We start from the raw sequence: 23,595 nt of genomic DNA, 5'->3' as shown, positions 1-23,595 counted from the left end.
ACAGGGACCTGTCAGTACATTTACTACCTAAATAACTTTTTTTAAAAACTAGAGGAATTCAGTAGGTTTTTCAAAACTTAACATACATTTGAATTCATCTTTCAATATAAAATGGCCCTTTTTTTTAAGATACAAGGAAAAATTGGTACATTCTCTGCATTCTATGGAGTTTCAGTATACAAGAAGACTACTCATTGTCATGATTTCTTTAAGTCAAAGTTACAATTAATAAAAAGCTTCCTACAGAAAGTCTTAATACACTGTTATTTGGGATATTCAATGTTGTAGAAATAAAGTTAAGACCCTGCTTAATACTGTACTTATTTAATTACTATTATTGTTTGAAAAGGCACAAAAAATAGTATCTCATGAAAACAAGACTGTGACGTAACAGTGATTTTGCCACTGGAATATAAAACTGCCATTAAAAGATATCTGAAAGTTCTCTAGAGCACAGTACTGCCACTGATAACTGCTACCCCAAAGGACAGTTTGGAGGACAAGCAATCACATAACATCTTGGACCAATTTTTCCTACAGGTTGTGTTTTTCTTTGCAGTTTAACAGCTGCTGGGGAAAGAAGCTGAAATATATCATAAAATAATGCTTCCTAAAATACTGACAAATTGTGCTTTTGTCGCTCTTAAAAGAGTATAATCCACTACCAAACTGCAACAGAAGGAGCAAATCTGTTCTTTTGTTATAGCCATACACACTGTCACATACACTCCACCTCACCCCTCTCCTTCCAAAGAACAAGACCAGCAACAAAACTTTTGTTCCACAATTCATATGATTCTTTTTCATACACATTCCTATCATGGCACTGTAAAGCGATCTCACCTTTCTCATTTAAATTACCGTTTCATTGCTGTCATCAAACGAAAAGCCACAGGATAAAATGAATCCATTATATCTACTTTGTTAAACACAGTATTATCAGAGCAGAACCTCTTGAGAGCCAAGTGTTCATTTTTGGTTGATAAAGGAGGAAGTAACCTTCAGTCAAGTTAATCCTAAGGGAAGATAAGCAATTCTTCAACTCCAAGTGTTCTTTTCATTCACAGAAAGAATGAATCAGAAGTACCTACCAGGCAGCTCCCCAGTTTTCGCATACTTGTCAGGACTCGGCAGGCATAGCTCCAATTCTCTTCCTTTTAAAGTTGTTCCATTTCTTTCTGATTCTATAACACATTTTCACAAATGACTGTTGTACAGCTCGCTTTCCTGCCATGACTTTGTTCCCTGGCTCACAAGTCTAAGGGACTTTGAAAATCACTGTCACAAACCCTCACCAAAGAAAGGTCAAGGACAATAACCTCAAGGTAGCTCTGGCAGGGACGATGTTATGAGCAGCCCCATTCTTTTTAACCCATATGACTCTTGAAACATATGCACAGCTTCTGCATCAAGCTGAGCAGAGCAAGATGATCTGAAAACCTCATGAACCACCCCCAGCACCGGTTTACCAGAAGAAGGTAGGGATGAGTTCAAGGGCAGAGAGGCACCGCAGAAGCGTGCCCTTCCGCTTACCAGGCAGACGCACCACAGCTGCAGCACAGCCACAGAAAGCTGTGTATTTGTTATTAGAAAGACAACAGATGCAATTTTTGGTTCCTTTTTTTAATTACCCAGAAATAATTATTTATTTCTGAACCAGACAAGATTATAAATAGAGTGAACATTAGGAACACAGAAAAGCTCTTGAGAAAGCAGTAATGCTTGGGTGGTACTAATGTTGCCTGGAAAGCAGTTGTTCCTGTCTAGACTGTAAGGCTCAGAAATACATTCGTAGTTTTCATTAAAACATACGTCGTATCTAACAGAAAGGTATTCATTACATAACGCTTTCCATTGTGTGCAGCACCACATTTGGCTTTACATACTGCATTACTAAAAGTAATTTTTATGGCATTCAGACCTCCTTAGCCTTTAAACAAAGGCTTTTGTGGACAAAATATGAGAGCTTTCTTACACCAATCAACATAAATATCAAAATAAGTCTTTTTGCTTCAAAACCAGAAGCCTCAGAGGAATGGCTGAACAGACCACATATTCAAACTGCAATGGACTAAACAACAGAATCCAAAACTTTAAGAATATCAAGTTACATTATCACAACTAAAATTCCTTAAATACTGTGGAGCCAAGCAACCTGAGGGCAAGCCAGTATAAAGCCTCCATTACATCCACAACTTTGGTAAGCAAATTATTCTTCAGCAGGAACATCCTCACTTCACTGTTGGATTAAAAGAACATTCCTGACTCCATGTAAAAAGAAGTAATGCCTAAAATTGTTGGCAGAGAGACAGCATTCTGAAACTAGGCCATATGAATGTCACTTCATTGTTGTTACTGAAAGAAGGAAGATCAACTACAATAAAACCTGAGCTAGCACTGCAACAGCATTATGCCAGCTAAGCATGCCCTCAACCAGACAGATAGAGCTTTGCTGCCTCTCTTCTATATACATGAACACTCTTCTAGAGATGGTTATTTTTATGTATAAGGCAATGCATGCAAGTATATTGGATCCTCTTCTAATGGTCTATAGCACACAAAGCTCTGAAGTTATCATATAAACCATAAAGAGTAGCATTTGCATATAAGAATTTTATGAAAACACAGGAAAAAACTTTCTCAAGTAGCTTCTTAGCATATGAATGTTTACTGAATTTCCAAGCACACGCTCAACATAAAAATTGTGGAATTCTTTGCCTGCACATACTGCATCACTCAATTGGAAAACAGTTTAGGAAAAAAGCAACTGGCTCTCCCACTTCAGCTCAATTCACTGAGCCATCCATGCGAACCACACAGTACTTACACCCAGTGCAGGCTGAGTGGAGAGATCTGCTCCTGGCTGGGGTGCACAGTGGAAAGCATCAGAATGCAACTCTCACACTTGGAGAGCAGGCACGCAGCGATGCCGTGATCACAGCAATTTTCACAAATGGAGTGACAGTCATGGGGAAAACAGAAGTGAGATAACCTCCAGCTATCTAATCAGTGTGCATAGAAAATTAGTTTGTTGGTAGATGATCCAAGTACCACTTCCTGAAGAAGGAGTCGTGAAGATCTTCCTCCGCTATGCTTACATAACAGAGGACATAAAGGAGAAAATATAGCATCGTTGATAACCTCTCCTCAGACACCCTTTTTTATTACTACTCTCTATCTTATTACAACTGATAACTGCGTAATCTAGATTCTGCAATTCATCGCCACATCTATAGAGCAATTGCTTATCTAGTTGCAGACTGAATTTGTTGTAACTGAATGTATTCTATATTTTACTTCCATTTGGAAACAATACACATTATTACAATCAACTTTAAGGATTTCTAATCATATTCATGAGACAACCTCAACTATTTCTATAAAGTATCAGAAAAAACTTCTGGTTAGCTTTATTTCAGTCAGAATGTTAATAACTACCAAGTACTATTACACAGAATCACAGAACAGGGTATAATTTGGAACTGATACAGTTAATCTGCAAGACATATATTTAGCAAAGTGAAAAGCAAAACCTATAAGGATATCTGGTTTGAAATAGAAGTTATAAGTCTAGAAGTTACTGGTCCCAAACACGAATTACAGCAGTAAGTGCAAAAAAGCAAATCTCATGTCTGAATAAGCTATAAGGAGAAACTCAATATATACATGCTCTCCTAGCACTGACTAATAACACACTGATTCATAACGAACTATAAAATACAAAACTTGCTACTAATTTCTTCAGACAAGACGGATGAGTGAAATAAACAACGCTGTATTGTGGTAAAAATCCCAGTGGAGTTATTTTGATGAAGTGCTTGGTGAGTGGAAACTGTGCATCCCAGTACACCTCATACAGCAACATATGAAGCATTAACTGGCGATACCAGATACCTCCCGCTTTTGGCTTTTTTTAATTTTTACAAATACAAGAACCTTAAGATATAGGAAATACTCTGCTGACATACAGTTACGTCATCTTTATCATCTCATGGCATGCTGTCATTAAGCTGCTGTGCTTACGGCAGCAGAGCCTGCTACACAGTGCACAGCAGCTCCCACGATGAGACCCTGCATTGAGGCGTGCGTGAAGGGGTGATGCGAGGACAGATTGTTATCTTTATGGGGAGCAGCATCCTCGCCTCTGCTGGTTCAATCGAGACAAAAAGTCCTCCTAGAAATTCTAGATCCCAGCCATTCAGAAGGTCAAAGCAGGCACTTTCTGCAGGTAAAATAACGGTCTGAGGCATAAAAATAATGCCCCCTATAAAACACAGTCTGAGGACGACTGGTTTGCTTCAAAGGAGCATCTGGAGCTCAGCAGAACCAAGCGTCTAGTAACTCTGCAGAGACGAGCATCCTTGCCACCTCTCTTGGACCACGGAATGGTGCAAGGAACTTTATCAGACTGGAACAACTGCAGCCTGAGAAAATTAAGATATATCCATATATATAATCTTACATGACAAGTAGGAAGCAGAGAGCGCACTTTGCCCACCTCTCACACTGGCTATGCCAAGTTACACCGGCACACGGGACCGCTAAATACCTGCCTTTAAAGCGTAATTTTACACAGCAGCATACAAAAAGAACATGTAAATACATATACACATATATGCGTATGCCTCTATATGCGCTGCGGCTGCGGGTGCCAGCGGCATACTTACAGCCGCTGCCGCTCCAGGACTTGAGCAGGGATTTGATGCTGATCTCGAAGAGGAGCGAGTCCTGCAGGCTGAGCATGGTGCCGGCGCTGCGGGCGGCGGCACCCGCAGGACCAGCGTGCCGGCGCCGCGCGCGCGGCCGCCCGCTGACGCAGCGGCCCGGGGGGCGGAACCCCGCCCCGCCCGGCAGGCTCCGCCCCCCGCCGCCCCTCAGCCGCGCTTGCCGGCCTCGGGACGCACGGGCGGAGCGGCCGGCGCGCCACACGGCTGCTTGCCACTACAGCGGACGAGGACTATAAAAGGCTACCCGCGCTTTACCGAGTTCCAAACAAACTGCCCAGCACTGCAGAGCGCAGTGCCAAAAGCACAGTGAGCCTCACGCGTTTAAGGATGGCAACACAGGAGGCAAAGCAAACCCCAAGGGTGAAGAACAGGCACCCAGCAAGAGCCAGAGGGCCACAAGCCCTACCACCACGGCCTGCAGACAAGCTACCGGCAACTGGGCTGTGACACCCACAGGGATTAGCAGTTTGGGGGGTTCTAAATATCTTTTAAACAACACAAGTCCTACGTTTCTGGTGGCTTACTTCATTCATCATGCTCTCAGAGGCCACAGCGGAAGGTATCTTAGGGGTGACAGTTCCGGGTTCCCACAGCGCAATCCAACGCCACCCTTGGACCTGGCTCAGACCCTAACTAAGCTTCCAGGACAAAGCAGGATACCCCATCAATAGCATCTCCCGAATTTAGCACGTGGATTTAGAATAGAATAGAATAGGAATAGTTAGGGTTGGAAAGGACCTCAAGATCATCTAGTTGCAACCCCCCTGCCATGGGCAGTCACACCTCACACTAAACCATGTCACCCGAGGCTCTGTCCAGCCTGGCCTTGGACACTGCCAGGGATGGAGCATTCGCAGCTTCCTTGGGCAACCCATTCCAGTGCCTCACCACCCTTATAATAAAGAACTTCTTCCTTATATCCAATCTAAACTTCCCCTGTTTAAGTTTTAACCCATTACCCCTTGTCCTGTCACTACAGTCCCTGACAAAGAGACCCTCCCCAGCATCCCTATAGGCCCCCTTCAGGTACTCGAAGGCTGCTATGAGGTCTCCACGCAGCCTTCTCTTCTCCAGGCTGAACAGCCCCAACTTTCTCAGCCTGTCTTCATACGGGAGGTGCTCCAGTCCCCTGATCGTCCTCGTAGCCCTCCTCTGGACTTGTTCCAACAGTTCCATGTCCTTTTTATGTTGAGGACACCAGAACTGCACACAATACTCCAAGTGAGATCTCACGAGAGCAGAGCAGAGGGGCAGGATCACCTCCTTCGACCTGCTGGTCATGCTCCCTTTGATGCAGCCCAGGATACGGTTGGCTTTCTGGGCTGCGAGCGCACACTGAAGCCGGCTCATGTTCAGTTTCTTGTTGACCAACACCCCCAAGTCCTTCTCCTTAGGGCTGCTCCGAATCTCTTCTCTGCCCAACCTGTAGCTGTGCCTGGGATTGCCCTGACCCAGCTGTAGGACCTTGCACTTGGCACGGTTCTGCATGTGGACAGGAAAAACTGATACAGAGAAAACAATGCTTGTGTCCAGAACCAGCATGAAACTACACGTGTAACCTCACCCCAGGTCAAACACAGAAAATTGAGAGAACTGGATACTGAAATGACAACTGTAGTTTAATTAGTCTTATTTAAAGCATAACTTGACCCACACCACACAGATTAACTAAAAATTTAATTATACTGGCCCAATGTACACTGATTAACTTAGAGCAGATTTAGTCAATATTAAAAAAAAACAACCCACCCTACAGTTTGAAAACTGCTCCCCAACCCTGTATTCAGAGTCACCCAGTCATGAGGAGGAAATCATATCTGTACCCTCAGGTGAACTAGAATTATCTGAAGTTATTGAAAAAATTAAGAATGGTGTACATCAAATACAGTTAAGTTTTGTGGTTTTTGTTTTGTTTTATTTTGTTGGGGTTTTGGTGTGGTTTTTTGGTTACTTGGGATCTGAAGGGTGTCATTTTGTTTGGTGGGGCTTTTGTGTAGGTTTCTTTTGTTTACACACCTTCCCTCCCCAAACATCAAAATAATTATCACTAACAGGAATTAGTGATAGACCAGTCAATGTCCAACTAAGCAGTTCTACATGACAGGTCTAACACACCAGCAGAAGGAAACTGGAGAAAGAACAGAAGAGTGCCAACTGCACTAGCCCAATTCAGTCATCAAGACAGCTGCTGACAGCCATTCAGGAGGTGAATAGTTTTATTAAGAGGCTGGGGTGATCACTCAGATTTCAGAGATTAAAAGTAACCCAAATTTCCCCATGCAAAAAATGATTTGCTATAATAAGCTATTTAATTGCTGCCTCTCTATCAGATAGGGTACAGAATGCACATCCACATGGAGTAACTTGCTGGGTCATTGCACCAAGCCTGTCCCCTGTCATAAGCCTGTTTCAGGTAACACTGCTTATGTAGTACCTCCAGTTACATCATACTCCTTTTTCATCACTTCTTTTATGACTACATTCAAAGGTACACTTCAAGCATTCCTTTTTTCTCTTACTAAGCAAAATACAGAGGTGGCATTTTGTTATGAGAAGGATATAAAGGTCAGATTTTGGAACTGGTTGATGAATTTCACCACTAATTTGAAAGACTGTATTAATTATGGCTGGTCTCTGACTGCCTTTAACAGTGGGCTACAGAGAGCTCTTCAAAGGAATCCTTGTTAGCAGCATACATTCCAAAATCATGAGCCAACTCTCCCAGCACCTCAAAAATAATGACTTTCTAAAATACACTTTGGGTTCTTTGTAGTTGCCCTCTCCCCCCGCCCCAGCTTTTATTCTTTAAGTTATTAGCACCAGAAACTTATTACAAAACAATCATCCCAGAAACCCCAAGAGATACAGTAAAAGAACCCTACAGAAACATTAATCTCAATGTTTTACCTTCTAGAGCTCTGTTAAGACTTTCAAACAGAAGAGCTGCCAGTATTTCCATAAAGCTGTTTCAAAAGTTAATGAATGTTAGGAAATTTTTAAAAAATTGCATTTATTTATGATATTGATGTGTTTGGCCAAGCAAGTTACATAGCTTTCTGCCACAGCATCTGAGATTGTGTTGCGCTATTATTTATTCATAATACCAACTACTGATCACTGGCTTCCTCAAGGATGCCAGCAATTAATTTTAAATACAGTTAGCTCAACAAAAAACATTAGCCCATTAAGAACTTCCAGGACGTTAAGGATAGTTTTGAGAACTGTACATACCAAGAGCATAAGCTTTTTTCTTCCAAAAATTTAAGTAATGACTACAAATACTTAATATTAGAAAAAAGTACTTTGAAAATAAAAATCTTCAATACTATATGAACACACGTGTGTTTTCATGCATATATGTGCATAGAGTTTTATTCAATTGACATCATTAGTTTACAAGATTTAAGAATGGCATATACCAAATACTTTTACTGCCCCTCCACCCAAGAAAACAAATACCAGTGCAAGACCATTTAACAAGAGGTGTAATGGATCTGTCAGTATCTTAGCATTATCATACAAACGTCACTGTAATAAGCATTATCTTATTATACAACTGTGCTCAAGCCTTCTAACACTTTTTCCTCATAACCCAATTTACAGGCTTTTATAAATCAGAGATGTATATATGACAACTACTGCAATTTCAGACTTCTGGGGTTTTGTTTTGCCTTTGAATTGGGTTAATGAAATAACCCACCAGATACTAGAACAAACAGAAGATCTCACGATAAACTAAAGTTTAAAATGTAACCTTTTATTTTTCAAAGCAAGCATAGTAGAAACAGGAAAGAAAAAACATAGATCACAAGCCTCTGGATCTTGCCAACTGGAGACAAGGATAATTCACTGAGAAGAGCCCAATAAAACTCACTGGGTAGAGTTACAAGAGATCACAATCATGTATTTCTAAAACTGTAAAAAACAAAAAATGTACTCATTTACAGCATGGATTCTTTTCCAGTTCTCACTTCCAGAAAGCAAAATGGAACAGATTTCTGGAAAGTACACTTTGTTTAAAACTGGGAGCAACAAGTATGCCCACTGTGAGACAGTCTAAAAATACCTATCTCTTTGGAGTACTTGCATGGGAAGTCTTCTGTAAGATTATTATTTTAGTACCTAGAGAAAAGGTTGCATTTAAGGGTAAGGCAATAGCTTTGATCTGGAGCTGGTTTAAGTAAGAAAAACAATCAAACACACCTCTCAGACTGAGGATTTGTACATACTTATATTACTAGGCTGGACATTACAGATTTCTAATGAATATATAGTTTATATACTGATCCCTGTATCTGCATACCTTTTGATCCTGGACCAGTTATAAATTTCACTTTTAAAAGGAGCAGACTACCATAATGTCTACGGCTTTGATGCTTTCTCAAAGACTCTAGGTGAGGTATGTATGAATGAGCACAATGGTATCAGTAAGCTCTTAAAAGAGCATGACAATAGGACTGTAGGTGTAGTAAAGCATAAGTGCTCAATCTGCAGACGCAAGCTGTTTGCTCACTACTAAAATGATTAATGCAGGTGTCCAGTCCACACTGTGCTTTTTACTCAGATATGAAAACCTTTTAGAAAAGACGATGGCCACAAATTGCTTGAGCCGCTTCAGTGATGCTAAATCTGCAGGCTTGAGGCTGCAAACAGACCCATGCATTAAGAGATTCATGTGCAGCAAGCCCAGCTGTCTCTGGGAAGCATCAGACCATCATTTGTGGTACTGCTCACCCACGGCACACTTGACCTACACAAGCAATGTCAATTCAGCACTTCAAGAACCCATACCCTGTAGATGTAAACATACAGTAAGCTCAGTCACACAAGAGGTAAGGTTTGCCCTGGGTGTTACAAGCAGCTATAGGACCCAAGCAATCTAGGAGACCAGACAATATCATGCTGTAGATGGTAGACATAACAGAATTTTCCTTTTCTTTAGTTGTAAAATTTGGAATTTAATAAAACCTCTTCTAAAAGGATTACTACACTTACTAGAATCAACACATTTACTACAAATGTGTATGCATAAAGGCTGCTTGCACAGCTTTACTTTAACTAAAGTAGCATCAGACCATTTTCTTGGAGCTACCCAGAAACATTACTGGCAACCACTTTGAACAATACACATCAAGTAAGTGCAGTGCACAACAACTGCATAACTGCCAGAGCTCTGGCCTCTGCCAAAGACCCGTACGCGAGACCAAAAAAAGATACTTCAATATGGTTCACACAGTGTTGTTTCAGCTTCACCTCTACAGGCTGAAAACGCAGGGGGATTTTCATGACTGAAGATATTGCTGAGTAAGCTATCTCAAAAGAAAGAGCAATATTTAACTTTCTAAGATTTGCTTTTAAATGACAAAGGAATAGCACTTTATATGCCATTTATTTATGTTTCACAGGGAACATGACAGACTTTTAGGCTATTCCCGACCCTACACACACACACACACCATTTAAGGTGTTATTCCCTGGTTCTATAGCAGGGTTTTTTTTTCCCCTAGGAGTACATTCATATCACACTACCTCCCTCCCCCAACCCCTAATCCAGTTTTTGCTCTCTTCTACTGGGCTGGCTGAGATAACAGAATATAATCTGTCTACTTATCCCTCTACAAAATACTTTGCATTAATAATTCCAACATATTTAATTTAAAAAACATAGCTAAAGGCATTCCTTTAAGTTATGTAAAAACATGCAGTCACTGTTGCTTCCAGAAGTTTATTTGAGGTTTTCAATCCTACTACATTCATCTTCAGGATGATACAGACTGACAGAAAATGCATTCAGGCAAAGAACTTCAAACAGTATTTCCCATTTAATGTAAATTGTAATTATGAGTTTTCCAACCAGTTCCAGAAGGACACTGAAGATGTACAGCTTTCCTGCAGAGTCTGAGTAAGATCAAAGAGGATACTGTTAATATGTTAAGTTTTCAGTTAACATTATCTTTATTGAGTAGTAATCCTACCTTTAAAAATAAAAAGGCAAACGAAACACAAAATAAAAGCCACACCCACAACTTTAAAGAAATAATAATTAAATCCTGTAAAAAAATCAGCTCTCAAGGTAGTTTAACAAGGACCTTACCAACTTTGTAAGGATTTAGACCAAAGAGATGTCAATCCGGTCCTTCCTGAAAATCCAGCTTTCCAGACCAGCAAATATCATCACATTACAAGGAAACGAATCAGTAATAAAAAGGTGAGGCATTTCAAAGAACCCAGCAGGCAGTGAGCTATTTAATGAACCTCTCTCCAAGAGGAAATGATACAGGTAAAGCGATAAACAAACCTAGAGCTGTTACTGTATCTCATGAACATGACAAATCCAAGTCTCAATTTTCACAGGCATCCCCGTAGTAAAATTCTAGAGAATTCAGTGATTTACTCCCTCTCAGATACTCAATTTCAGCTTTCCAAATAAACCTTAAAGGCATGACACCCAATTAGTATGGTTCTGCCTGTATTGGACAACCTGAAATAACTGCCCAAAGATCTGATCTGCCCAATTCTGTACTGTGTCAGCACTAAACACCAACACCCCCGTTTCCACCAACCTTTTAAACAGAACCCAGAAACAGTTTTGGAGCAACACAGAAAATCCCTGCTTAGTTGCTGGGCTTTTAAATGGATAGACTAGGGAAAGGCTTAACTCTGTTACCCTACAAGGCCTTAGGACAACTGCTAGGAATCAGTTATGTTTCTATTTCTGTTGCTCCTCCCAAGTTGCTGGATGACTGTGCCACTTTTACGGGAAACACCGCTTTTGCGCTATGTGCGGATAGCTACTCTATCCCTATAGAAAGGTGGAGGTTTTTTTGGGGGGGGGTGGGGGGGAAGCACCACACCCACCAAAAGCAACAAGAGTTTAGGACTCATCCAGGAAAACTTGAAAAGTTAAAGTGGATTACCTATATGGATAAACTCAGCACAGAAATCCTAAATCTGTTAAGCCTCATGAGTGCAATAGTACTTGGGTAGAAAATGTTCTCAGCTGCAGACTCCCACTAGACTCGCACAGCAGCTGAAGGTACTCATGTAATTGTTTTACGCTGCATCAGGAGATAAATTGCTGCCTTCTTCCCTCCAACATAAGCAAAGTTGAGTATTTGCTCCTGAGACACTGCTGTTGGCAGCCTGCAACCCATGTGTGTTTATACGTTAAAGCACTTCATGTGTGTTTATATGTTAAAGCACTTTATAGCCCCACATAATACAGATGTAGGTCTGGTTCAGCCACATCTACCAATAGTAGGCAAAGGGATGGAGGACTGCTCAGTTACAAGCAGGAACTACATAAGGTAGCTAAACCTCACAAGCACAAGCCTACCAACTAACTCCACTGTGGGCTAAATCCCTATGTAGGTAGCAGTTTTACAAGCTCTGCACACACAGTAGACGGACTTTGAGAGCTGTAGTTACAGGCATGAGAAGGTAAATAAAGAGGGATAAGGCATGAACAGGCAATTTTCCCTTGAGGTTTCAACTCCTGAAATTGCCATTTGCGATGCTTCTGTTATACAGGGGAGGAGCATAAGGAGCTCCATCACCCGACATCATAAGTAAAATAATTACATTAACATAGCATTCTCCACAGTTGAACTGAATTGGCCTATTTCTTCACTCCAAAGCCAACAAATGTTTACAGTGTGTTTTAATGCTTTAATTGCCAAGATTTAAACAATTAAGTGCTTTTTAATTCTGAGTTTTATAACTTTCACATCTCTGCAAAACAACAATATTCTTGTAGGAATCTGAAGGAGAAGTACAGAATAGAAATGCTTTTCAGATTTAAAAAAAATGTAATTAATACATACACATTGATTTGCAAAGTCAGAATTAACAGAATTCCCAAGTGTCACTTCTGAACCTTTACCTTTGTTAAGGGTGCTGTTACACTGAAGAACAGCAAGAAAAGAAATACAAAAGCTGGGAAGAAAGAAAACAAGTGGTAACAAACCCAAACGCAACAGTCAGATACCAAACACCTAAAACACACTAAAACTGGACAAGGCCACAATTGTCTGGAAGTTTTGCAAGCAGTCCACAGCACAAAGTTCCTTCAAGCACCTCAGCTGGTGAGCTGCAAAACAGCCTCTGCCAGCATCTCACTTGTGCCAGCACTTGGAGACCACCCAGCAGCTACAGAATTCACTGCTTCACCTGCAAGGCCGCACACAATGCTCCATCCAGATCACATGGAAAGGGCCAGCAGCACTCCACTGCAACCCACAGAGAAAAATGAAGAACCAAAACCAGGTGGAAGAAGAATGTTCAGGTAAAACGGAGAACATGCTTAGCCTTTTTTTGTTCATGGAACTGGCTGCTCTCTGTCAGTTCTGCTTTTCCTTGACAGAGCACTAACATCCTGTTCATTTCTCTCAGTAATTGACATGAACATGTTAATTTTCCAAACGTACAATCTACCTACAAATGTATATGGTATAAATTTAATCAGCTTCTGAGCAAGTTAAACTACTCAGTTCTACATTGCTTCTTCCATGAAATAAGACTTTATGGAAACCTCAACCAAAACAATAAAGGAAAAATACTTTAATTCTAGCCAATAGAAAACAACACACTGGAGAAAATCACTGTTTTATATACAAGTTATGAGCTGCTTTTATATGCTTTACTTCCCAATTTTCCTGCTTTCAAGTTAAACAGTATTTTGAAACTAAAACCAATCTTCCTTCAGACAGTCACCTTCTCAAAGAAGTAACTTAGACAAGGCTCACCCCAGTGCATCTTTAGAGATGCCAAGAGACACCAGAGTTTTGGATCAGTGTCTAATATAACACTGCAGCAACATCCTGATGCTGAAGTATCTAAAGCTCATATTGCCATACTGGTCTTAACAATGAGCAATGAAAGTCTCCAAAGCAATCAGGGTCCAACACAAGTGCTTGTCACTAAAGACCTCACTGGTATTAATGAACTAAAGAATTACTTTTTTGTGGTATCTATATATAAAGGGTATCTTACAACCTATAGAGAGGGCACACCAAGTGTTGAATATCCAAAGCATCTCTCATGAAAAACTGCTCTACGCAGTTACCCTTTAGAAGATGCCACTGCTAAAGCAATGAGGCTTTCTAGAGGTTTCACCTGTCTCTTCAAATCAGTAGTACATTTGGATTTCTCTCTCCTTTACTAATAAACACAAACACCAAAAACCTTCAAGCACAAGATGAGAACCCTCTTGTCTGGGAAGGTCACTGCTTGCAGGGACTTTTTTGAACTTGGCTGGAGAGCAAGAACTCACACATCAAATAAAACAGCCAAAGCCACAAATGCCACTCCCCAAATAACAGGTATTCTTTAACAGCATTTAACTAAGTGAGAAAATGTATTCCCAGCTGAAGAAGGCACTTGTGGTACTTGCTTACCTGAAGGTCAACTAAAAGCTATTCAGTGCGTTTACTGAAAATGAAGAGGCTTTCCAAAGGAGCCCTTGATTAAGATGAGATAGTTGAAGTTATTTTCCCTCAGTTTGGATCCATGAAATACTTTTCAGAAGGATCACATATAAAGCTAGCACTCATGGGGTAAGAATCATTCCACTATTGAAGAGCTTAAAACAAAAGAAACTAGGAACATGGAAGCCTACAAATCAAGACTTAAACCAGCTAACAAGTGCAGCCAACAAAAACTGCCAACAGCCAAAGTATCACAAATTACTGAGAAATGTCATGTCACATCTGCCTCTTCCATTTACAATTCACATTTTCATTAGAAACAGAAAAAAAAACCCATCCCTAGAGGAGATAAAGACCAGTTAGATGTCCTATAAACTGAAACTTTCACATTTGAAACATGAACTTTTTTTCCTTTTCAGCTGAAGAATGAAGAACTGTTTAAACAGAACATTCAAACTATAATCTTTCTGTAACTTAAATCTGAATTGCTGATGTCATCTTTATATGCAACTGCTGATTTAATCGAGCTGGTAAATACTATATTGACCATACAAATACTTTCTTGATCATTAGTGGGGTGTTATTTTGGATTTTTTAAACCAGTGATTGATTTGAATGTGTTTTTAAAAGGATAACAGTTTCTTACTTAAAGGAAAATGGCTCCTTACAAATGTGCTGAGATTTCAGTTTTATCTGCTGTCCAGCCTATTACAAACTGTACCTTGGATCGCTGACAAGACATTACAGAAGCAGACAGCAGCACCACAGGTGTGCTTTAAAATCCGTTCTACACACAGGAGATCTACAGTATGAATCAAAAAGGAACAACATGCTAAAACCTTCTCTCCCCCTCAAAATGTTGCTTTCAAAACCTGTGAACAGCTTTAGACACAGAATTTACAAGAATACTTTTACATCTTTGTCTTACCAGTATATCAGAGACAGAATGGTTTTACAGTAGCATATTTTGCAACGAGTTTCGCTAAATCTTGTTGACGTCAGCATTTCACAGCTCCCCTTAATCAGCTACTGCAGAATCTTCTGAAGACTTGCTTGGTTTTCTCCGTTAGATTTTCTCACATTTTCCTCATACCATCACTTCTCTCCCCCTCTCTTTCAAGTCAAAAGCTTTATTTTGTGCCTCTCCCAACTATCCTAAAGTAACCTTATGTTGGTAAGATAGAGATATCTACTTTACCTACAATCCCCTAAGTTTTAACTGCATTATCTTAAAGAAGTAGCCTAAAGATAATGTTTTAAAGAATATTTGCATGTAAATATTGTCCAATTTCACCTATAATATCCCCCCCCTTAATGAACAGATGTTCTTATTACTTCTGACTTTTCAGTTTATGATATGCAAGACAGAAAGACAAATAGAACAGAAAAAAAGCCCAAACACCAGGATTACTGACATCCAGAAGATGCATTGAAACAAAAAACCTGAAAATAGATTAGCTCTGCATCACATTTAAGTGGACAATGGCATTAAAAAACCTGTAAGCTCTGCTCACCACATTTCAAAAAACAAATAAATTACCTCCTCATGAAATCCATACTGCAGAGTAGCTGCCAAGTTTGAAGAAAAAGCCCTTCTAGATGTACCTTTGAGTTGTGCTCTCACCCACCTTGAATGAAAAGCTGAGTTACAATTACTACGTCACCTCTGCGATGAGGTAAAGATAAGTTTGGGGGGGGGGGGAACCCCCAACAAACAGCAAAATCCACGAACACTCTAGGAAAAGAGTATATTCATTGTAAATTCCTGCATGTTTATTCTCTGGATGAAACCCTGAGACAACTACAGTAAAAGCATATTAGGCATACAGCCAAGTACACAATAGGATAAAAAAAATCAGAACTCAAAAATATAGCGCAAAAAAATGTTTGAGGTATCTCCTAGAACTAAGTCATACCATTTTCTTTTTAATGATTATATATAACTATAGTCAATTTTCCATATTAAAGGTAAATTGAACAAGTCAGAGGCAAACTCCCTTTGCACTTTGGATTACTTTTAAAGAGACTTGCTGGACATTATTTCAGTTCATTATTGACTGATCTTAAGCAAATGCCTTATTTAAACATTTACCGAATGGCCAGTGTATCTGCTTATAAGCAGCAATAATAAAACATATCATCACTGCACTCAGAATAAAACTCTGGAGAGACACTTGTGTTTCCATTTAAAATATTCAAGAGTTTGTTTTCCACAAATCAATATATTTAAAACAGAGGGTATCCAGAAGGTGACTGCTACTTTTACTGATGATAAGACATCTTCATATTGCTGCCCCTACTACTGACCAAAAAGGCCCTCCCAGTGAGTTGATTCCCCTCCCCAATTCTTAATAATACTAATAAAGATATTAGACCATTTTCTGCTGGTTTCATGAAATGAATCAGCTAGGGGAAAGGCTACACTAGTGCCTGACAGGAGATGGGGAAGGGTTACATAGCTGGGAGCAAGACCGCCCTTTTCACCAGCAGCAAACTGTTAGATCAGCCTGATCTGCTTGTAAAACTGAGCTCAAAAACCTAAACAAAATCCCCTTTCCCTATTGCAAAGAGAAGGGGAAGTTCCAGAGGCCCTTAGGAAAGGTTCCTTATTGCTTCTTATGGAAAATATACACAGAACTATTTCCTGGAGCATTACTCAAGCAAAACAATACTATCTGCTGTGATAAGAAAACAGCAGAGAGGGTTAGAGATTTCTGTGTAAACAGCATTATGGATCCCAAACAGTGTTATGGAGCAGTTTCTGAACATAAGCAAGAAGCAAACAGAGACTGGGGCAGAAGTGAAGACACGGTGCCTAGTTGCCCACTGAGCCCTTCAGTCTCTTCTAACAGAAACTGAGAACTACGGTACAGAACTGACTTTTATCCCAGACAGACACTGGGACTCCGTGTCACCCTCTGCTGTAAAGGCTGATCAGAGATGTAAAATCGGAGCAGAATGTGCCCTGTGGAGCTGCTGGTATCACAGGGACCCCCAAGTGCTTATAAGCAGCTTATGTGACCCAGTCCCTGCAATTACAGTACTGTTACCCCTTTCTTTACCAGCAAAGAACACATTTCTGTCAGCTTATTTCTGCTCCCCTAGCAGAGGCACTTGAAGAGAAGCAAGTTTGATGTTTGCAAAAGGAGATGTTTTCCATATGCAGAAATAACACGGGTACCATGAGCACTGGGAATATTCACATCACTGATAAATTTCACATCTCTTGCGCAGCTATTGCAGATCTGACTTAGAGAGTTGGCCATTAGGACTGTTCCACAGTGTTAACTACCTTCCCTTATGACAGAGCTGCAACAGAAAGGCATTTTTCACCCACCACAGGTACAGCTGTCACTTGCCAGTTTGCACAAAGCAGGCACAGCAGTCCCTTAACACTACAAACAGCAGAAGGGACAATATCAAACAGCTTATAGATGTGTCTGTACATGTACACATTTGTATGTGGGTTTCGGTACATGAAAATACTTTCCCTGGATCTTCCAAGCTCATCTTTCTATGGTTGACTTGGATTGTAGCCTTCTTGAGACAGAAGATTTAAAACTGAGACCATGTCAACTCTTACTCACTACAGCAAATTTAAAAGAATTGCTTGTTCTTTTCCTAACATCTATTAATTGCTGTAATACATAAAACCATATGCAAACGCTTCAGCACATGAGATGTTTGGGGTTTTTTTCCAGAGTTCTAATAGTCTTGTATTAGATTTCTAAAATACACTTGAAACCATCCTGACAGAAACTACTTATTTTAGAAGATGTGTCAGAGACTATACGCTTCAATGATCTTGGTTTTGGCTATAAAACAATTAACATTTTAAAAGGCAATACCAATAAACCTTTTAAACCTAGAAAAAAATTTCATCACTTGAATTCCATCCATCATATTTAGGTCAGATACACGCAAACCCCAAGTAGTATTATCAAAATAATACTTTCATGCTTTGGATGCCAGAAATAGGGGGGGGGGGGTTACTTGGTCTAAGACCTTGTAACCTTTTATACTTCGAAATAGTTGTCCTGCTCTGTATTTCAACTAAATTCTCAGTAACACAAAAATTTTCCTGAACAGCAACAATAAGGAACAGAAAGGAAGAAGGGAAAAAAGAAATACAACAAAACCTCCCACTTTCACACATAACTATAAGGACAAACCACCTCAACTTTGAGAACCTACTGAGTTTCTGAACAGCTTCATTATATTAAGTTTGGTGGTGCATTAACACCACATCTGCTGACATTAAACAAGTAAATGTTTACTCACATCCCCCCTTAACACCTCACACCCCCCCCAGATCATTCTGTTGTTTTATTACCTGTTTTGCTTGCACCTGCCTTCTACAGCATACCCAGCTCGTAAACACAACAGTCCTTTTGCTCTATTCCAGCCGAGCAGTTCATTCCATTACCAAGATACAAAAATAGAAATAAGCAGATAATTTAAAGAGGATTCAGCTACTATCTGCTATTGTAAAAGCATGATCCCAGAGCAGACAGTAAGTCTGCATTTTGCAAATGACGACATCACACTATTAAGTGATATTAGGCAGGCACTACCCATTTCCACAAAATCACTCCTAATAATCACCACTTAGCAAATATTTAATGAGCAAGAAAGGAGAATTCATTTTCAAGAGTAGGACTAGTGTATTCTATGTTTATTATCCTCATTTGTTCCCACACTGAACAAGGTTAGATGAAGGCATCTGTTGTCTACAAACTTCAGCCTATGGTTTTCTTTTATTCTGGCACAAAGACAATTCTATTTATTCTGAAATTACAACATTTTAAAGAAAATAGTATTTTAAAAAGCAAGAGCTATAAAGAAACCATAACATAGCATAAAAGCAGAACGGAGTATGAGATATGGTTATGGAGACATTTAGGCTGTGTACACCACAGTGACACCAACTATGAACTTCACAACTCTACAGCATTCAAAGTTAAATGAGGACATGAACCTGACTAAAAGAACATCACCGTGTCAGACACTGCAAGCTTCTGGTCAGAGTTTTCAAGCATGCAGGCAGTTAACAGTCTTAACAGACTCTACACGCTGTAAAGCCTTCAGTAGTGCATTGGATTACAACATTACCTTGTTCTAATTTGTTACACACAGGAACAACTTGTTTAACAAAACAGAACTGTCCCTGCCTTCCACAGCTGCCAATGTTACTCAAGCTAATGCATTAAAATAAGTGGTTTACATTACAGTCAGAAAGGCCAAGAGAAGTCTTTTCCAGGGAAACCCCTTTCTCCCATCACAAACTTAATTCCCTGTTTTAAGCTCCAAGTCCACCACCCAACCAGATGGATGTCACCATCTCCCATCTTTGCAGTTAAGACACAGAAGGAAGAAAATTTCTTCAAGGCCACGCTAATTCCCGAAAATAGCCACCACACAGCAAAGGGTAAAAACTGTGCATCTGATAACCATCAGGTTCCAAGACCATAAAGGCTCAAGACCTTACTATTTTAGCTGAAGGCAAAGGAAGAAAAAAAAACACAAGTAAAACTGGATTTTTTCCACTGCCACCCAGTTGAAATACCTGAAAAACAAACATAACTCAACTCTACTTCTCTTTATCAGAAAAGTACACTGTAATATTTAGACACTAACAGGTAGTAAATATATATCTGCATCTTCATATGAGATGAAGATGCATGCTCACCCTTGTTCTTAAGATTTCCCTATATGATGTCCATATTTTTACTTGACTTCTTTAACTCGCATATTGTGTTTATAAACCCCCCTGCAATCTTCAAAACACTAAAAAAGGAAAGCATAAACATCTTTAAAATGAAAAAACTCCGTAAGGAAAGACTTTGAAAACTCAGAGGATTTAAATCAGGGAGAGAAAAGATGGCACCAGGCTTGAACGCAGCACTTCAGTCAGAGCTCTGTGCAGCACAGTTCTGTCTAGACAACTCTTAGCGCCTAATCACAGCTACATTACAATTTAAATACTTACAGGGATACTTAACCCAAAAAGGGAAGGGGGTGAGGAAGAAGTCAAGCAGGCAAAGACAAGAAGCACACTAGAAATCCTGTAAAATTGCTTTCAAATAGGTCACTAAGACATGATAGTGTGCCAGTGACAACATAGTTCTAAAACTTAAGGCACCATTATTGTGGTGACTCTGATAAAAAGGCCTTTTATAACCAAATGTGTCAATTTAGCAAAATAATCATGATCAGAAGAAAAAGCTTAGTAATTACCAGGTGGATAATGGATACATACTGTAACCGGGATGTAAAACATGTGTCTCCTCATCTTCATCTATTGTCTGCCCTAATGCAAACAGCCTGACACGTCTCATCTTCAGTAGCCTTGGGGAGGTTTCACGGGCAGGACTCCCAACATCCAGATCTACCTCTCCAGAAGCAACAGTGGGAACGATTTTTTTCAGGAACTCCATTTTCACATGCTTCTGCGCCCTCTGCTCTCAATGAATCCCGCAGTTTAGCTCCCGTTACGGAGCATGGCTTCCACATCAACTTCCTTGAGCACAGAGGTAGACTTCTCCTAGTGATGTCACACTGAACCTGGGTGGTGCCAGCACCAGCACGTCAGCTGCCAGCTGCTCCAAGGCAGATTTTAAAGGCGTCTAACTGTACGGGCTGATAAGAAAACCAAACAACAACAAGCCTATATATTAACTAATACACGCTAAACTCCGTGCTCTCAGAAGAGCCGTATTTAGCACTGTGACCATTTTGAGCACTACTAAAATGCACGGTGTATTTCCAAATTCCTATCTGACAGAGTTCAATAGCTCTTAATTTTCATTAAGTGCACAGAGTGTTCATCTGCATTTGAAAGATAGCACTTATCATTCAGAAAGTCTATGCACCAGCTTTATAAACAGTGTCTAACAGCACCACAATTTAAAACGTTTGCATTTCATATGGGTTTAACTACTAGCTGTGAAGATACTAACATTTATTAAATATTATGTTCTGCACAGACTCTGATGCTATATTTACCACTTAAAATACTCAAACCACCTTCCAGAAAACACCAAGTACAGAAATAACCTGCTTCATTTTGTCCAAACGTCCACTTTATCCCTAGGGCTACTTCTCCATATGCGCCTGGTTTGTTTTCATTTGGGTGAAGTTTAAATGTTGTTCTATATTTAGCTTAAAGAAGCCATTATGAAGGATACCCTGCATTTGGAGCAGAAAGCTCAAGGAGGGAGGGTGGCGAAAAGAAAAGAAAGACATTTGCATAGAAGAGTGTTCCTTACCTTAATGCTCCCCACTTTTGGGAACAGGTATCATTGTATGATCGGAAGTTTTATGTTATTTACTAGACTCAGAGTGTAGATCCACAAACACAATACTAGGTGATATTCCCACCTTGGTAGCCACCAAAGACTACACACAGATCAACTAATACTCACTCTGAACATCTAAGTGGCAGTCTGCATGCTTCTGCTACTTTTACGAAAGCAGCTCGCTGTCCTAGACACTTCTGAATGCATTCAACACAGTTATCAAACTTGGTACAAGTTCCTTAAAGTTGCCACCTAAGACATTTTTCAAGTTCTATACAGACTGAAAACGTGGTATTTTCTGTATTCAAATCTGCATTAAAATCCCCAAATACTGAAGTTAGCCTGTATTTCCCTTGTAAATGAATACAAAATTCTGACCTCATCATACAAGACACACTGTTACAATATAATTTCCTGCAGTGGAAGATTTGGGAGGTAAACAAAAAGAAGTCCCTATAATGATTTCAATCATAGCATTTTTTCCAGCAGTACAAGAAGTTACACAGAATACGTTTTCAGAAAAGCACTGCATGTGTTTTCAGAACAAACAGTAGGATACCACAAAGGTAATTTGAGCTTATAAAAGATCCTGAGTCATTACAAGCTCAAGCTATCATTTATTCATAACAGCATTATTTTCTATAGGCTTTTTTTTTTTTTTTTTTGCCTTTGACATCTTGCCACAACCTTACTTTGCAGTTTCTAACATCTGGGAACCAAAGAGAAATTCAGACACTTCTGAGAGACTGATGAGAATGCTTCCAACCATCCACCTGCCAAACTGAAGTCTGCAAAGAAGGGAGTAATCAGGTTATTTTGAGTCGTATCTAACTTAAACATCCCCTGAAAGGCTCAAAGGAGACACCAGAGCACTCTTAACCACGCCATGGAGGTTTTCTTATGCATGTGGACACAAGGGGGAGATGACAGATGATGTGCAAGTCCCTAGTGCATCAGTTTGGTTAAATGCATAAGGTATGACTTTCCACACGACATGCAGCAATAGGTGAACTGGCCATAGATACAAAAAATAAGGGTTGAAACTATACTTTTTTTTAAGCAAGAAAACACAAAAGCCTTTCAAGAAATAGGATTTACAAACAAAATGAGGAATAAAACCCACCCACCATTCATACACAGGATAATATTTCCAGATTAAACTTGACAAACTGAAAAGCTTGTATAACACAGATGTATCCAGGAGCCTTTCATTGTTGTTTTCTTTTCCTTTGGGATGTTTTTTGTTTGACTCTTAAGGACATGAAAGAGTTTTCTCCAGAAGATACTTGAGGATAGATACACACATGATACCCATATGAGGATACATATACACATATATATGGGTTGATATATATTTACGTATTTTTATATATGTGCTGGTTGGATGGTGATTAACTCCAGGACTTCCATACTTCATTACATTCTAGGAAAGCAGCATTTGATAAAGAACGAAGCTAAGATACAGAACTGACATTTCTGCCTGTCTCACACTTGCTCTCACCTAAACAGCACAATGTAGACCTGTGGGGTTTCTTCCTACAATCTGCGCAAGCTCTACAGATAAACTGCCAGGGAAACACATTACAAGTCTTAATTGTCATACTCAAATTCATCTTTAAACAAAAGAAACCAAGAGAGGCCACAAAAAGCCTCATTTGATGAGCTTTAACAATTTCTTATTCTGGAACCTCTAAATAAAGAAGAATGGAAGCCTCACGCTTGTGCAGTTATTATTTCTATTACAGTGCATTGTTTGATGTCTTTCTGTGTGTATTCCACTTCTGTTTACCCAGAGGCTGACTCTGGTGGCACACCAAAGTGCCTGCTGAGGTCACTCGGGCTTCCCCCACCCCAGAGGCACAGCTAGTGATAGAAACGGCAAGGAGGCAGGGTTCGAGCTCCACAGCCCTCACTAACAGCAATCCACGCTGCAGGACGCGGCACCAGCAGGGATTACGGGAGGTCAGGAAACACGCCCTCGGGGGAAGGCAGAGGCTCCCGCAGGGGTGCCGCCCAGCCGGGCGCTGCCGCAGCGCCCCCCGGTGGCAGCGCGGTGCGCTGCAGGCCTCTCCCCGGCGGCACCACTGCCTGCCGGAGGCACACAGAACCTCGCTTGGCCCCAGCTCCTCAGCAACGCAGCCAAGG

General features: G+C 40.2%; 1 protein-coding gene across 1 annotated transcript in view; it reads right to left on the bottom strand.

Annotated features, from left to right (window-relative positions):
• FRYL (FRY like transcription coactivator) overlaps nt 1–20,687 on the bottom strand; it is a 137,262-nt gene extending 116,575 nt beyond the window's left edge. Inside the window, exon 1 of the mRNA XM_065697555.1 lies at nt 20,412–20,687. Within this exon, the coding sequence (XP_065553627.1) occupies nt 20,412–20,589 (178 nt within the window). The 5' untranslated portion in view covers nt 20,590–20,687. The remainder of the gene's footprint in view (nt 1–20,411) is intronic.
• Between the last annotated feature and the right edge of the window lie 2,908 nt (nt 20,688–23,595).

The sequence above is a fragment of the Lathamus discolor genome, chromosome 1 (assembly GCF_037157495.1).
Source record: "Lathamus discolor isolate bLatDis1 chromosome 1, bLatDis1.hap1, whole genome shotgun sequence".
NCBI classification, from domain to species: Eukaryota; Metazoa; Chordata; class Aves; order Psittaciformes; family Psittacidae; genus Lathamus; species Lathamus discolor.
The sequence above is the reverse complement of the archived record's forward strand: the minus strand, read 5'-3'. Positions and strand labels throughout refer to the sequence as shown.